The 18,345-nt window shown below is 32.1% G+C and overlaps 1 protein-coding gene across 5 annotated transcripts; it reads right to left on the bottom strand.

Annotated features, from left to right (window-relative positions):
* Positions 1–7,460: 7,460 nt before the first annotated feature.
* LOC124838203 (uncharacterized) lies at positions 7,461–13,884 on the bottom strand. Of its 5 annotated transcripts, XM_088093035.1 has the most exons (11): positions 13,707–13,884; positions 13,493–13,632; positions 13,324–13,413; positions 12,134–12,279; positions 11,874–12,021; positions 10,176–10,279; positions 9,004–9,022; positions 8,771–8,862; positions 8,426–8,487; positions 7,802–7,877; positions 7,461–7,707 (listed from the first exon to the last, which is right to left on the bottom strand). In XM_088093035.1, coding segments are annotated over exons 5-10 (411 nt in total). In that variant the 5' UTR covers positions 12,007–12,021; positions 12,134–12,279; positions 13,324–13,413; positions 13,493–13,632; positions 13,707–13,884; the 3' UTR covers positions 7,461–7,707; positions 7,802–7,876. The 5 variants fall into 5 exon arrangements, with proteins under 5 accessions (XP_087949161.1, XP_087949160.1, XP_087949165.1 ...); XM_088093034.1 differs by having other exon boundaries at positions 13,493–13,884; XM_088093039.1 differs by having other exon boundaries at positions 8,771–8,855; positions 8,938–9,022; positions 13,493–13,877.
* Between the last annotated feature and the right edge of the window lie 4,461 nt (positions 13,885–18,345).

Raw genomic sequence — 18,345 nt, 5'->3', positions numbered from 1 at the left:
ACTTGATCTTGAAACTACATTTTTCTTCTCTAAGGACAAAATGACAAATGTTTCACCAAGAAAGACATATTCACACTTATAACCCATTTGGCATCTGAAAACCTTGTTAAGTCTAAGTCAACCGGTGACTTAATGTGTAAAAAATGGTGAATGATATCTTAAAGAGGCCTAAGTATTTTTTTTATACATTGCTAGTGATTTATAGTAGGAGAGATCATGAATTAGGTGTACACTTTACTATTTTTCTCTTAAATAAATAACTCAGATTTTTATTTATTTTTTTGTATTTCTATTATTTTTGCACAGATAGTTTGTACGCTCTTTTAGAGTTGAAGGCTTTGAGAAAACATTTTATGAACAATTCTTTTATAATCATTCTTACTTATAAATCTTAATTCTCTTAGTAAGTGACTGGATCATCAGAAAATCTTTGTAAGTGAAATCTTTCTCCTTAGAACAACAAAAAGGTTCTTACAATAAAAATATAACAATCAAATTATTGTTAAGATCTTGTTAGTATCTAAAAATTTACGCTCAAAATTCAAGTAAAAATACATGTGTTTGTAATATACAATGGACCGTTTTTTTTCATGTTGGAGGACAAATATCACATTAACATATAATGGATAGTTTTTATTTTGTCTTACATGACAAATATCACGTTAACATATAATGCGATGAAGAATTAAAGGAAAAAAATATTAACAAGATTAAAAAAAACATAGGTTGTTTTATTTTACAATGTGAATATGCGATTGGTTGGTTAGAGTAGAGGTAACAAGGACAATTGAGAAGTACTTAATCTTTGCTTGATGGACCACTTATTTCTTATTCACTTCACAAAAGGAGAACATTCTAACATTTTTAAATCTTTTTAAATATGGAATGTATGAACATGAGAAATTGCATTCTTTTGTTTAAAGCTTTACGCTACAACTTAAAGAAAACATTTTAGTTCTTTGAATTTCTTTTTTATCAACAACCACACAAAAGTTCATCATTAGCATATGCATAAAGAAACACACACAAAGATACAAATAAATTAATACAAAATCCATGTCCAAAATTCATCATCTCCACTTGTACCTACACTCTCGTCAACGTGTTCCTACTCTTATCATTAATAAAATAATTCATATTTCATGAGATTTTTCTTGTATATTTGTCATTAAATTTTGCAAGATTTTTTTTTCTACTATTTGTCTTAAGAACTTTTGTTGGTATATAATTCCTTTACAGATAATTATTTTTTATTACATTATAAATTTGCAAGTATTTCTTATAAAATTTTCTGTAAAAAATGTTGTACAGAATATTTACAAAAGAAATTGATATCAATTTTGCAAATTATTATTCATAACAAAATTTATAAATATTTTTAAGAAAATTAACAGAAAATGTGTTTTTTTAACAGTGTATTATCCAACTCTTTTGTGGATAATTACGAGATAATAGCACCAATATGAATTGGAAATATTGTTGAGGAGTTATTGTTCCATTCACAACAAAATCTTTGAACAAGTTGTATAAAGATATCAAATACTTGTAACTTTTTTAAGTATCAGGTTTTTCTACTTCCACAATCATCAGCACACTACCACACATTTTTGGTTCGATTAAAATGGAAAAGAAAGAAAGAAAAATCAAAAGTTGAATTGTTTATATTGAACAAAAGAGAGTGGAGTTTATAGTTTATTTATTGATGTAATATTTCAAGAATATTTTAATAAAAACTTAAAAATATAAATCAGGGTTAAAATAATTTTCAAATTAAAATAAACAATTATTATGAAATTTTAATAAATAAAACATGTTGTATTTATAAATAAAAATATATTAAATAAATTAATTTATGAAATATCAAAATTTAATTAATTACTCCGATATTTATTATTTTAATATTTTCAACTATTTGTTATATATTATAATATAAAACATAACTATCAATAAAGTATTATTTTACTTTAATTATTTATTTCTATAATATAAAAAAGTATATTGAGTTAATAGTGTGAGATTCTTCCACTAGCAGTTTTACTCATGCATTATAGTAATATTTAATTATTCTTTTATCCATCGACTAGTGTTGTAATTGATTGTCAGTACTCTTCTACTACATGTGTAAGTGTAAGTGTATACATGTGACACAATTTTAAATATCTATAAATTATTTAAATTTTTTAAAAAATTAAAAAAATAAAATTATAAAAAATATATATAATTAGAGATATTAATATATATAAAATGAATTTTAATTATTGAAATTAAAAATGTTATAAATAATATTGTGTAACTAATTTTTTTATTATAAGTAATTATTTAAATTTTAAAAAATAGTTGATAAAAAATAAATAATTTTTTTTTATAATAAGTAAATATTTGAAGTAAAAAAATATTTACTAAAATGATAAAATTAAAAAAAAATATTATGAATTATTATTTTTAAACAGTAGTAATTAAGAGCGTAAAACTGAAAAAACTAAATAAAACATCAAATATATGTATCTCTTTATCTATAAAACTAGAGATAATGGAATATAAAAAATCTATTTTTCTTATATAGACTTAAACAATAATTATGATATTATCTTAAGAAATAAAGTATAAGTTTAACTTAGTTTCATTAAATTAATTTATAAAATAAAATTTGTATTTATATATATTTTAAATTAATTTTATTTATAATTTATATAAAACTTTTAGCAAATACTAGAGAGAAATCAAATATAAATCACATATGTATATCATAAATTATAATTATTGTATGTCGAATGAATGCAAATTTGATGATATTAAAATCGTAACTCATGTATATAAATAAGATTGTTAAATAGGTTTAATGGTTTGTTTTTACGTAATTCTTCTATTTTTTTCTGATCTTAATTAATCTTGTCATTGAACTGGACAACATTAAATTTGGTGTATCTTGAAATGGTGACTCATGTGACAAAAAAATGCTCCCATTAGGTGAATGTATAAAGTAGAAATGAAAAAGAATTGAGATTTCATTAAATTCCTAAATCAATAAATAAATAAAAGAAAAAAAAAGAAACAGAATAAGCAAAAAGATTCAAGCTTAAATCTTGTTTCTCATCCCCTTCTTTAGTAGATCCGATATGGCCACCGCTAAGGCCGACAAGTTTCCAGTCAATCGCCACCCTTGCCACCGATCAGAACAAGACTGTCAACGACCTTACCCACGTTGGAAGCGCCGTCATTCTTTGAGGTAACTCAATTTCTCCATCATCTGCGACACATATGGAGAGCCACCGTGACACCATGGATCTCACGCTTGTGCCGTTGACGCCACCTTGATCATATGTTTTTTATTCTTCTTCAACTTCTTCTTTGTATACTTGATGGCTTGTTATAAAAGAAAAGTTCTGTGTGCAAACCTTGGTAATGGTAAATTTTATGGGTCTTAGATATTTTTTTTTATTTAATTAAACTTGCAGGTGAAAGATGATGAATTATGAAGTAGAGTTTTTTAGTCAATGAATTGAGTACAGATAATAATGACTTTCAGAAAATGGATAATGGTGAACTTATTTGAGTATTGGTCTAGGATAGGTTTGTGAAAGTTATGGAAAATGGATTCTGTTTTTTTTCCTTGTGATAGGGGTAGAAGGAAATGAAGTGAATGATGTTGGGTTCAAGGAAAAAATTGGGGATAATAAATATGAGAATCAGTTGTCTCGCGTTTCCCAAGCTTTTCCTCTATAAACTTGGGTGCTGATAGATTGCAGTGATAGATTGCAAATGAAAGATTGAGAGAGTAGTTTGATTGGAATTGGAATTTGCTTCCCCTTCCCTCAGTTCTCTTGTGCCCTTCTTAAAAGGAATGAAATAATCACTAAAAATGGTGTTTGTCGAGGAGGGCGTTCATTGCGCCATTGTCAATGGCGAGCACAGTGATGGTATGGTGGTTTATCTCGTCGGCAAGGTAGGTAAGGGTGAGGTAGTGATATAAGGTGGAGAAGCTCGGTATGAATGGCCCTTCCACATCGTATTCAAAGAAAACATCCTATTCGAATTTAGGGATTTAATGAAATCCCAATTCTTTCTCATTTGTAAATTATAGGTAATGCAAGCTTTCTGTGCTGGTTAATATTTGCGCAATGACCATGCCACGAGACAAAAATTTTAACGTCGTCCAGTCCCATTAATGGTAAGGTTCCAATTGACTCAATTTTACAAGAACAGGAACCTAATTGAGATTAAAAAACTACGAGGGTCTATTTGAAACGATTCTACAAAAACAGAGACCTCGAAAATGATTAAACCTTAAAGATTAAAAGTTTATAAGATTAAAAAATTACAAGATTACAAACTTATAAACTTCTAAATTATAAAATTGTAAAATTGTAAGGTTGTAAGGTTGTAAGGTAATAAGGTTTTAAGGTAATAAGGTTTTAAGGTAATAAGGTTGTAAGGTAATAAGGTTGTAAGGTAATAAGGTTGTAAGGTAATAAGGTTATACGGTAATAAGGTTATAAGGTTATAAGATTATAAAGATTATGAAATTATATGTTAAGAGGGAACTCTCCCCAGTTTAGTAAAAAATATTTTTTATTATGAACTATGTCAAATGTTCTTTCTTGTGTAATAACATTAATAAAATATACTTAGGATCATATAAGAAGATCTTAGAATGCACAATTTATGTATGGTAGAGTACAAGTTGGATAGAAGATTATATTTGCATAAATTTACTCATATTAATCGTTTAAGATATAACCATAATCAGTTAAAGCACATTATACACAAAATAAGGCTATATTGCATGTTTTAATCGATTAAGATAATAATCTAATCGATTAAAATAGAAAGATAGACCTAATTGATTAAATGCATTTGAATTTCATATCATATATATTTGTGTGATCTAACTTGTTTCAGGTAGAAAGTACTTTGCAATGTTTTGAAAAAACGTGAAACAAGAGCTTAGGAACACATCAAGAAGTTGTCCAGAATCATTCTTGGAGAAATCACTCAACCCTTTGAAGAATCTTCAAATTCTCCAAGGTTTCAAGAAAGAAAAAAGACTTGTGAGATATGCATATAGGTGGTGCATTCGGGTTACATCTTATTGTTTAGATTTTCTTAGTCACCTTAGCTGTGTAAGCAAGGCATAAGAGAGTGTGAGTTTGAACCTCTCTTGGCTATAGTTTTGAATATTGGAGTGTGTGTGAGGATACAATTAAGTGAATTCTTTGTATTCTTGACAATTGAAATATAGTGGATTCCCTCCAGCTAAGTTTGTTGGAGGAAATTGGATGTAGGCTCAACTTAAGAGTTGAACCAGTATAAAAATTGATGTGTGATCTTAATTTTGTTTTTGTATTTTATATTGTTGATCATAAACCTCTGTGAATTGATTCAAAGAACCAAAATTTTCAAATAATTTGAACAAGATGTTTTAAAACCCAATTCACCCCCTCTTAGATTGAGATATAGGGATACTACTTTAAACAATAGGCACTAGAGATAGTTAATCGAGACATTAATTGATTAAAAAGATCTTAGATGGCCAATATATCTCAAACCTTTTGTGAGTGGCTCCATAAACATATCACCTCTGTATGCTGAAGAGAATTATCCATTCTAAAAAATAAGAATGAAAATTTTCTTAGAATCAGTAAACAAAAGGGTGTAGGATGCTTGTTAGCTCTTTGGGAAGCATACCAAATTGTTTTAGTAATAAAACCATTGTAAGACCATGTGTTGTTTTCCCAAGAGACTCGTGTAATATTAAATAATCATATAATTAGTAATTCATCTAGACTAAAGAATAATTACGAACTTACAGTTATATTTAACTAAATAAAGATTTACAAAGAAGGGTGAACTTTAGTAATTTGAGGCACTTAGGAGTGGAGAAATGGTGGAAATGATATGGAATGGCAAAGCTAGGGGTAGATTTCACCGACTTCACTCTCTTGCACACACTGAATCATCTCATCTCCATCAAATACTAATGTCAGTCCCTTAAATGAGAGAACCTAGGTTTTCTTACTAAGCGTCAATCCCTTGATCTTTCAACAAGCGAACTTGCATTAGGACCTAGGGTTTTAGATATTTAATGGGTCATGTTCCATCACTTGACAAAAGTCTCCACTAGATCTTTTGTTTCAAGCCTAGGGTTCAGTAGATTTTTCATAAGACCTAATGAAACCGCAAATCGAGCTAGGAACATTCTCATTCTCGCAAGCAATAAGAGTAGAAACAAAAAATTAATATTTAGATGAAGATGCATATATATAATCAAAGCATTTATAAGATACAAGAAAGTTCAATAGATACATCTACTTCAAACAAGATAGGTTTGGTTCTCCATTTCCATGGAGAGTGTAACACCCCAAATTTTGGGATGCCACGGGTTTAGAATAACTTTTTAACACTTAAATTATGATATCATTCCAAGATACAGTTTAAATAAAACTTCCATTTATTATAACTGAAGTCTGAAAACTTCATAAATCAAATGCAACTATAAAATGTTCATAGAATTCCATTACAAAACTATTAACATTGAAATTAAAATCCCATAGTTCTCCTATGTATCTCGCTACTCAAATTTGCTTTAGCTACATCTGTAACAACATCTACTCACGTACAAGTACGATCATCGTAGGTGGAAACCACAACTACAAACATGCAAGGGTGAGCTAACAAAAACATATCATATAACATACACAAGTATTCAACATCAACTTAGAATAAGATTTCTGAATATCACATATCATCATACTCCTATACACCTCTTTACATGACAACACATCAAATTATTAACACGTCGCACTATCAGAATTCCAAGTCACCAACATATATCCACAAAATGATTTCGTCAAAGTAACCAACACTACAAGAAAAAAGTGTATTATATACAGCAAAAATCTGTATATAAGACCCAAAATCCGTATATAATACGTGTTTATATACGGATTACATACGGACAAAAATCCGTATATAATACCGTCGTAGCTAGGTTTATATACGGATTTATCCGTATATAATTTATGTACGGAAATTATATACGGATTTATCCGTATATAAATTATATACGGATAAATCCGTATATAATTTCCGTATATAAATTATATACGGATAAATCCGTATATAATGGTTTAAGAAGAGCTAAATAAATGCCCTGTATATAGCAGTTTCCCATGCACAATATACAAGCAGAATAAAAGTTCTTATTCTATTGACAAACCTTCTGGATTAGACCAATAAATATAAATATAAAAATTAATGTTAACCTATCTAAACCAATATTCACTATATATTCTAATTTCTCTGCATGTTATTTTATATATATATATAAATTATATAAAAAGAAATTGTGATGTTCACCGTATGCTTAAAATTCCTCAAACTCATGGTATAACACTTTAATGGAGTGATGTCTAATATTTAGTTTAATGAAGCTCAACCTAATAAGAGTAATTTGCTGACTCTTAAGAAAGACCCAATATATTATCAAGTTCAGAGTTAAACAACTATTAATCAACAGTTCCAATAAAAATTAACAAGTAGCTCAGAACTCACTGTCTCTAAAATAGGTTTTTGATAATCGATAGGGACATACCACTAAACAGTTTAAAAGACGTGGGAAGGGTTCTTCGTTGAGTGGTCAATGCTAAATCAGATTTCTTTGATAAGTAAAGGGCAGGGTCAATAATGATGGGCCTTGCTCTTTGATTCCTGCATAGAATAAGTAATATAAGTCAGGGGAGAAAAACATGCAGAATATAGTCTACAAAAAATTTTCAGATGCATAATAATCAAATTCACTTACAATTTCCAACCAGCAATGTGTGTATGCTCAATGAAATTTAGATTCCTTGACAGATTCGAGAAAACATAAAGCAAATCTGCAAAAGCAGAAAACAAATATCAAATGGGTTCAGGGAGTAAACTTTTTGCATGTTTGTCTTGATAAATGCTTAAACTAAAACTATAAACAGCATGGAATGATCTATACGAATCTGGATTTATGCCAAATGATACACTATCAGACAGAAAGAAGATGTTGAAACCAGAAGACTAAAATCATTGAGTACAAAATACCATGAAGCAAATTGTTACGCAGTTATGCAGGTACTATAAGCTTTCCTTCTTGGTAACAGAATCTATTTCAACAACTTAAAGAATAGAAGAAAAAAATCAAGCAACCTCAAAGAAAAGTGAGACAAATTATAAGATAATATATTCATATGTACACATATAAACTATATACCATGAAGCTGCAAATTCAAGTGCACAAGTCTCATTACTATAGTGCATGTGCAAAATCTTAACTACACTGTCCAATTTTTAAGCAATCAACTTTGCAACAAAGGAGTTACAAGTTTTCAGAACAACAAAAAACATTAATTAGCAAATAGAAGCTCAATCATTAAATAAGAGGATATCCTAGTACCATAAATGCAACCAAAAATGCACTGCAAGGTGGATGGGAAATTGTTTTCTGCTGCAATTGACCTGCAGAATATAAACATCAATCTTTTAACTGTTTACAACTATTGATAGTACATATAACTTCACAAAAATGCCAACTAATAAGAGTAAATTTCAATGTGCAGATTAGAAAAGCTACCCTTCAAAGTAGACTATAAGCTTAAGCGATTAAAGGAACTCGTGGTCAATAAATTTTTGTGAGTGGAAATTGACAAGCTATATAGACAGCACAACTTGCACAATCTAAAGTTAAATATCCACATGGTTAAGAGAGAGGAAAAAAAAATAGCACATATTGTTTCCTTACTAATTCACCACTCAGATTCATGTAAGTCCGAGGAGGCTTTGCAAGGAAGACAAGAACTTCACCAACAAAACCTGCAACAAACCAACTTGCGAAAAAAATTTATCAATACAATAAACATAGACAGAAAAACAGAAAATAGAAATATCTAAGCAAGGCAGCGGGCAAACCTTTTCCGAAAATGGCTTTGGAATAGGAAGTGTTCATAGGAATCCCCTAAGATTCAGCAAATGCATCAATCATCTCAAAGCCCACCTAGACAATCATCAAATCAAACTTGTATTTCAGATTTAGCCATTTGTTCAAGAGGATTTATTTTTTCCTATTTAGCTATTGATCTGATCTCTGTTCTTATTTACTTAGCAGTCTTTAGAAACTTATTTTTAAATGTTTTAATGGTTTAATAACAGTTTAACCATTTTGACAGTTTTAAACAAAAAAAAAATGCCAAAAATAAAAGGTGACCAAAGATGAAAGGAAAACAGCTACATTAATAAATACATCACCATATGCTATAAGCTTGTGCAAAACAACCATTGATTAATCTTAAAGAAAAGTACAAACCAGTATATGGACAAAGCAATTGAACATCAAAACTCTGAAACTCAAGCAGAGCAATGTACTATATTTAAAGAAGCATGTAAGTGTATGTATGTTACATGAAAATTCAAAACCATCAATACCTGCCCCTATACTGATTGTATTCATCTTATTCAAAATCAAATCACGTTACTGGATAATTAAAACCAAAGGTTTCTGAAAATGTGAGTAATATTTTTGCAATTATTTTATATTATCATATTATCGTTTCTGTGTATATTCTTTTCCCCGAATAATTTATCATCTAAAACTAAAACTTGTTTATTTTATTCCCATTTTAAAAATATTTTTATGAAATGAAATTGATACCTCACTGTTGCCATATCTGCAACCATAGCTGCTGTGGTATGTTAAAAGATTTGCATATTTTGATACACTCAATAGTCACTTGACTCATTTCTCTGGCTTTTAACCACACTTAGGCAACCAATTTTCTCTCTTCCCTTAAGGGAAAGTGGTTTTCAAGTGCAAATTATACAATTAATTTTAAAAGAATGTTCACTATTTACTCTTAACATCTTTCTATCTATACTAGAAGTCAGTAATTAGTTTTCATGTCACTTGTCTTGGACCAGGGAGTGAGTTTGTTATAAAGAGACTGCATGTACCCAAAAAAGCTATATCTTGATCTTTTTTATACCTGACATAAGAAGATATGTATGTGAATTCATCTGATAATACTAGTTGATATTTTAAGTTTCTTCATATTTTAATCTAGTGAGAAATCAAACATTAAATAGAAAAAAAAACGAATTAAATATGAACCATACATAACTAAAATATAAAATGCTTTAAAGACCATACTTACAAGTCCAATAATGTAGGGATAAGCCTTGGTAGGGAAGTCTTTAACTGTACTCGTGTTATGAGACCTACCATCTGCCCCAGTGCTTCTACAGATGCGACATGAACCTAAAACGAAATAAGTTTAAATAAGACAAAGATAAAAAACAATCAAGTAAAAAAGTCATAAATTATACACTAAAATACTCATTTATGTTCATCAACCACACAAACAGAACATGTTCAGAAACTTAACTTTTATAGATGTATCAGCAAAAAAAGGATCCAGAAAATTATAAAGTGGAGAGACTACTTCCAGGACTTGACGACTTGTCAACTTCTAAGAAAATTCTTAGCCCTCGTTTTTCATTCCTTTGACACTAGTGTTCTAAGTCAATTGATAAGTTAACAACTAATAATCTAAATTGTTCAGAATAAGGCATTAAGAACACGATAAATTATTGTTTATACTTTATAATTTGTCAAAAGGAATAAATGTTTAGAAGTGACACAAGTAGTTTAGAAGATGCAACTCATGTAGATCGAACTTCTTCTCCAATCAATTATGTTCACTATGGTATTGAAGAAGCCAATCAAGCTCAAATAATAGACGACGAGAAAAATAAATAAAAGTAGAGCTTTAAGAATTTATAAATAATCAGTCAATCCATCAAAAAATTATCCAACATGAAGAATATGACATGCAAAACAAAGGATCAGAAGCCATTCAAATTCAAAAGGATTTCTGATGGAAAGCTTCACACAAGGGAAGATAATGAAAATTCTTTAAACTTTTCAAGTTTCTAAAAAGAAACTCAAACTTTTTTCCTCTTCCAAGGAAGGTTCCTTGGTGAAGACCTCAAGAAAAGATTACTCCCATGTATGAGCTGAAGAATAAGAAGACAAGCTAGGTGATTTCCTTCAAAAGGAAACTGTAAATCTTCCAATCCAACTTAATTTTGTGAAGAACCAAATTTTAGTGGCTAGATCTGTTCCATCTAAATCGCATTCAATAAAATTAGAGGTCCAGGGGCAGTTACAAATGTATGGGGAATACATATATTCACATTAAAGTACAAACTTCCAAATATTCTCAATATTCTTGTAGAATTTTATATGGAATGAGCGATTTCAGTTTTAATTAGATAATGATATAAGATAATTTTAACATGGTCTTTGATAAAACTTTTGGAATTTAAGTAACATTAATATATAACAAGGATTGGAAAAGTTTTAAGTGAATGTTTATTTTCCAATCTTATTTTCCAATTTTAACATGGTCTATCAATCCATTATGACTTCCTTACATATTAAAGCACTTAATAGTACAGAGTAATAGATCAGGAAGTAAATGAGTAACTAAGAACAACAATCTATCCTTATTCACGTTTACTTTACAGTGCCATGACAACTTTAGCCTTTTCATAACGTATTCTTCATTAAGCTCCAAACGATACCAAATAAAATCAAGAAAGGAAATATGCCACGTATTGATTTCTGAACTAATATTACTCCAGTTTTTATCTAAGCTGTCCAATCGGAATATTTTGGTGATGCCTAGTACAATGCTACCATCTCTTCTACCTCAACGAGGCTGGAGTTAGAGTTCTTTAAGAAGGTAAATGCAAGGAGAAAGGGCAATCAATCACACTCGCATGTAAATACGGAAGACTAAAACATAAACAGAGCAATAGTAAAATATATGAAGTTATAGAAAATAGACCTTCAGATTGATCATGAGAGCCAGATGCATCGATCCAATCATAGGATTTAACATGCATTGAGCCATACAACAACTTGCTCAACACTGTCATTCCAGGATGATTATGGAGAGGAATGATAGACGAGGGGGGCATGCAAAAAATTCCTATCTGCAAAAGAGAAAGCAAACAAAACTTCAGTTAGTATTGCTAATATAAGGCCCAAATACATAAAAATCTCTGACAGAGTAAACATGATCTGAAGTTATGAGACTTTACTTACAGAGAAGGAGTCACATTCATGTAAATGCAAATATTTTATAGGTGGCAAGGATTGATGGCTCCCATTACGTTCAAGTGCTGGACCAGGCCAATTCCGAACTAATTGTGCTTCTTGTTCAAGACCTACATCTGACGGCTTGATTCTCTCTGTAGAAATATTATGTAAGGTTATCAATAAAATATCTGTTAGACATGAAAATTATTCGGTTGCAGGATTAAAGTCATCTAATCTAAGAACTAAGATAGGAAACCATAAAGGTATTAGTAGTAATGTGTTAATTCTGTCTGCACTATAAACCACGCAGGCATGCCTCAAGATGAAGGAAAATAATTGAAGATACACACTTTGAACATACAACTTATGACAAATCCCTCTTTTCCTCACGTCAACTTACAACTTCTCTTTAGCTCCTTCCTCGTTAACGTCTGAATTCTAGCAGTAATCATATGATTTCTCACATGACTCAAATAACAAGTTCGGACACCATAGGCCTAGCCATAAACATTTTCCTTGATAGAAATGTTTTTTAATACCCTCTGTACCAACCAACAATATAAGAATGATGTAAACATAGACAAAGAATAAATTAGCTCTCCTTATTCCTTAATTTTGTTAGTTCCAACTATATATGTAGTAACACTTTTGAAGTTCATAGTGATCATATTGACCAAACTCCAGCTTATGCACTGACTTACTTTAATCATGTGACCACAGTTGGCATCAGTGTGTCTAAAATCATCAACAGGTCCAGCATGTGATGCCTTTTTTCTTGAGTCCCTAGTAAAGTGAATTTCAATTTTGACAACCTTCGTCCAAATCTTCTCTCCAGGCAAATTTGAAACCATTCAATTTCCAGCAAATTATTTGTCCATGTGGAAAATAAATTGGGGGAAGGACAACTTCATTTCAAACCTTGAATCACTTTTTGTTCAACCATCTATTAAATGAAGACTCAGGAATTATGCTTATCTCTCAAAAAAATTTATGTCAACAAGCTTACAATCCAATCCCCCAAAAATCAGACAAGCTATTTTTTTTAGGAAATCATCTTTCAAATTAAAATCAACATAGTCACGGTCACCTTAAGCTTCCTTATCATCTATTAAATCATCTAACAAAGTAAAATCACACAATAAAACAAATCCATCAAATGTGAATTAAACACAAACCCAAGTCTAATGAATTAATACCTGGAAGGTGCAGAAGGCAATTGGAGCTCCACCTTATCTCTTCCAACGGGAACAAACCAACCTAGGGTTTCAAAATTCGGGATTTCCAACCTCCAAAGAAACAAGAACAATAATCGGTCAATGTAACATTATAGATACTATGAAAATGAAGCAAATTTGGATTACTTACCAGATGAAGGTTTCAACTAACCACGGAGGTCGTCCTACAATGTTTGCTGAACGAGATTGTTTCGGCAGGCAACGACGCACAACCACATTTAGGGAAAATGCTTCCAAGCCCTTTAGTGTGTTCGATAGAAGAGCCTTTCACTGCGTTCGACAGAGGAGACTTCAAGTTAGCCTTTGAGAGAGGTTCAACGAGGGAGAAGGTTGCAGTAGCATACAGAATAACGCTCCATGAGGGAGAATAAGCCTGAACGAGGGAGAAGGTTGCAGTGAGTGAGGAAGATTAATGACGAGAACGAGGCATACGTACGAGTGGAGAAGGACGAATAGCTAGGGCTCGAGAAGGGGAGAAACTTGGCTCGAGGGAGGGAGGGAGAAAAGTGATACTTCTATATTATTTAGTTTTATTTTTTAGTTATTAATTATCTCCATATCTGTATAAAAAATCAGCGGGTAAATATTTTGTCAACTTACATACGGTCTTACATACGGATCTATCTATGGAAAAGGTTCCGCTTACACGCGCCAATTTTACCCACCGATATTATATACGGATAATCCGTATATAACATTTTACCTCATTATATACGGATTTTTCCGTATGTAAGGCTATTCCACAGATCCGTATATAAAATCCGTATATAACATCCCTATTATATACGGATAAAAATCCGTATATAATAATCTGTATATAATTGCCACTTTTCTTGTAGTGCAATTCACACCTATACTTCCTCTGTCATTCACCAACTCATATCCCAATTTATTTGAAACCATTCACTGTATATTGAATCACCATCGGGTCACTCACATACAACATACGGTCGAGTGTCACCTCCCACCACTCTCTTAAAGAGCTTCAATGGGCCAGTACACTTTTCCACACCATTACATAATGACATCTCCCACCACTCTCTGGAAGGCTTCACCGGCAAGTACACCACTTCCCACCACTCTCTTAGAGCTTCTCCGGACAAGTATATGCTTTCCACCACCCTCTTGGGTTTCACCGGACAAGTATACACCCCCACCCCTCTATTCTTAAAGAGCTTCACTGAGCAAGTACTAATGCTACTTCCACCACACTTCCAAGAGCTTCACCGGGCATCACAATATAAACCCAATTCTAAAACAATTAACAATATTAAACTCGCACAATCAAGCAACAAACCCTTGTGTAATAAACATTCTCAAAACAATAATAAAGCAATCATCAAACTAATGACTAATAAGAAAAAATACATACTATATATATACCCTTTTTTAATAACTAACACCAAATGCATTAAAATAAGAATAAATTCAATATTATTCACACCTAAGCGGATCCCTCATGAATCCATTACTAACCCCTTCTTTTTCATTTAAGTCTCTTCCTGCAAAATGGAAAAACTATCCTTGTGCCTTACCATTCACTTTTCCATGTTCACATGCCATACATATATACATCACATAAAAAAATTGATTTATTCTCATTTTATAACTTCTCGCGGGTCCACTCCATTTAAGATCATCAATCACAACATGCATTCTTTTCATACTAAGGCCCAAGTCCTTTCTTCAACTCATTTCCAAAAATTAAAACAAAACAAATACTAATTAATTTTTCATAAATACTTTTATCACCCAATTCTATACTATAATTAAGTATTTAATATTAAAAAATGTAAAAAATAAAAATAAAAGCTATTTTTATTTTATCCGGGTTTTATATAGAGCCTAAAAGCTTATAAAAGTGGATGATAGAAGAAGGAGACCCAAAGAGGGAGAAGAAGGAGACCCAAAGAGGGAGAAGAGGATGTTTCCACATGCTCCAAGTAGCCTCCATGAGCTCCAGAAGTAAAAATGTGCCTCCACATCGCGCCCCTAAGCTTCAACTGCGTTTTCACATCCAAAAACTACCTTTTTCTTCCACTCTCACCACTTTAAAACCCTCTCTAAAAAGTGCATTCTCACTGGACCACAAACACTTCTCATTGGGCTAGAGGTGATATGCTCGCTGGGCCACAAAATCCTCTTGTTAGGCTAGAGGTGCTCTATTAGCTAGGCCGCAAGACTTTCTGGCTGGGCTAGAGTTACTCTACTTGTTGGGCTAGCAGTGCTTGTGGCTGAGCTAGGAACTTTTGGCAGCAACTCTCTATTCTTCTTTAATCTTCCAATTTCCAACAAAATAAACCAAAAATAGATAATTAAATCTATTTATGAAGACTAAATACAAATTTTACACATTTTCATGAATTCAACACAAAACACATTATGTAAGGACAAATAAAGGGTTCTAGTAAGTGTGAATAATAGTTAATTAATACTTACTAACTTTCCCAAACTTAAACTTTTTCATGTACTCATGAAAAACAAAAGTTAAACTTAGCCTAGACAAAATATCTCAACTACAATGGTTTAGTGACTCAAGCAAACAACTTCAATCAAAGCAAATAAATCAATCATGCTTGCTCATCATGGAAAGACCAATCAAGAGATAGTGAGGCTTTAGCAAATCAAGCTTCAACTATGGTGCCCATAGGAGAAAGATTACAACACTATGGTGCCCATAGTGCAAAAACGAGGATTTTAACGCGGCTAATATGCTTCGGTTTTTTGGAATGCGGTGACCTTTTTTGTAATTTCAATAAACGTATAGGCCTCGGTTCAAGGGAAACCGAGGCAGAAAATCGTCTATTATTTTGGTTGCTTCATAACCGAGGCATAAAACCAAGTAAATTCCAATTTTTTAAAATTTTTCGAACATTTAGAAATCGGTTAAGCAGAAAACCGAGTCAATATCCCTTGATATTACCCTAGCGCACTATTCTTCTTCTTCTCGCGCAAAAGCGTTTTCCTCTCCCATCTCCCATGTGCCTTCTTCTCGTGTCGTCTGCTCCGAGTGCGGCCTCATCCCCGATTACTCCACCAGCGACATTGTCTACTCTGAGCGCGGCCTCATCCTCAAGTCCCACTCCATCGACGAGAACTTCGAGTGGCGTACCTTCGCCAACAAGTCTGGCGACAACGACCCCAACCGTGTCGGTGGTCCCTTTAACCCTCTTCTCACGGATGGCGACTTGTCTACTGTCATCGCCAAGCCCAACGGCTACGGCGACGAGTTCTTCTCGTCCTCCCTTAAATGCTGGCAGAATCGTGGTTCCAACCCCGACCGCTCTCTCATCCATGCTTTCACGACCTTCTGAAATTGATTTTTAGGGTTGTTTATTTGCAGGTTTGTTTTGTTCTTGTGTCTTTACCCTTCAAAATCGCTCCTTTAACAAAGTTTGAGCGATGGATTGTTGGGATTGGGTTCTTGTTGGCATCTCAGAGTTGGATTGGGTTCCTTTAACAAAGGTACTTTTTTCTGTGTTATTTTTGGGGCCATAAAAAAAAGGTAAATTTTTTGGTCACATTTAGCGTTATTCTTAATCTCATTTTTCTGTTTCGTTTGATGCTTCAGCTGGCCGCTCATTTCTTGGTGGCTTCTGTCAAGGTTTGTGCTTTGGTAGATACCTCTTATTTGCTCCTTAATTTTTATTACACATGTAAATTTCGAAACATTTTTTGGTCTGTTAAAATTTTATGACAGTGTTTTTCTTATAAATTATTTTAACATCGTAGGGGTTGTATATATTGGTTTTGGAATTTGAAGTGGTGAGTGGTGAAATTGGATTCAAAAAGCGAGGCTGTAAAGACGCCAAAGAGGGAATTGGAAGCAGAAGGGGTTCTGAATTCAAAGATGAAGGGTTTTGCATAGCTCCCCTTGAAGGAGTGATGGTGGATGCTTGGTGGGGTTTGGTGGAAAGAGAAGAACCCTTGAAGTATAACTAGGAAGGCTATGTTGAACTTGTGTAAATGATTCAAAGACATGGCTTGAAGCTTCAGGATGTCATGTCTTTCCATCAATGTGGTAGAAATGTCGGAGACTCTTGCAGGTATATCACACTGCTCATTTTAACTTATTTCAATGTGTGTGTATTGCTCCTGTGTTTAGATTTGTTGATAACAGAGATTTGGGTAATAAATTGTTGTGAGATTGATTTTTGTGCAAGAGAGTTCGTGAAATTTGTTGTATACAACATAAAAGTTATTAACATTGTTTTGTACTTCTAATATGAAAAGGCAAATAAAAAACGGACCGATTTTGATTTTGATTCTAATTTTGTAGCATTCCTCCGCCTCCGTGGGTACTGGAAGAAATAAGCAAGAACCATGAATTGGTTTACACATACTGATAAGAAAACCCTAAAGTTTGTGCAAATAAAAAATGTCCAGTTGCAAACATAAAACAATGGCAATGAAAAAGGTAAAACCAGGACACTCAATCTTGGATTTTCATGATATCTTCTTTTGGGAGTCAAAGAGAAAGGCACATAGATGTAGGTAAAGGACGCCACCGCTAGGCGAGCCTAAATCATAGTCCAATACAAGAACGTGAACGGGACCACCTGATGCATATATTAATAAAGACTAATATCTCGCTTTATTCTTTTGTAAAATATTAAAAAAAACCCTTTTACTGCCTCGGTTCAACTCCAAACCGAGGGATAAGACCTTCCCTCTCTTGTCCTGGTTCACAACCGAAGAAAAAAGTGGTAGAATTTTTATCTCGTCTGTATATACCTCAGTTGCGGAGCCGCTGCGGATAAAATAAAATAATCATTGTCGTTTCCTTTTACTGTACTAGTGCAAGATAAATGCAAAAGCTTAATGTGGGATCAACAGACATGATAAAATGTTTTTTTTTAATGCATGAAATCTTTTTTCACCTTTAACTCAAGCTCATTAGTGTATAAAGATGTGTGTCTTTTACCATCACTGTCACACAAATCAACTTTGCCCTTCGTTTCAACCAAAATAAACACACTCACA

This window comes from Vigna umbellata, chromosome 6 (genome assembly GCF_029865625.1).
Source record: "Vigna umbellata cultivar VRB3 chromosome 6, Vumbellata_1.0, whole genome shotgun sequence".
Classification (NCBI taxonomy): Eukaryota; Viridiplantae; Streptophyta; class Magnoliopsida; order Fabales; family Fabaceae; genus Vigna; species Vigna umbellata.
The sequence above is the reverse complement of the archived record's forward strand: the minus strand, read 5'-3'. Positions and strand labels throughout refer to the sequence as shown.

What these genes read in the sequence shown, in the direction of transcription:
- LOC124838203 (XM_088093034.1), bottom strand. Translation starts at nt 12,006, where the DNA reads ATGCCCCCCTCGTCTATCATTCCTCTCCATAATCATCCTGGAATGACA. An exon ending in CTCTCATGATCAATCTGAAG is followed by an intron (nt 10,280 to 11,873) that starts GTCTATTTTCTA and finishes ATTTCGTTTTAG; the next exon opens with GTTCATGTCGCATCTGTAGA. An exon ending in TGAATCTGAGTGGTGAATTA is followed by an intron (nt 8,488 to 8,770) that starts GTAAGGAAACAA and finishes TATATTCTGCAG; the next exon opens with GTCAATTGCAGCAGAAAACA.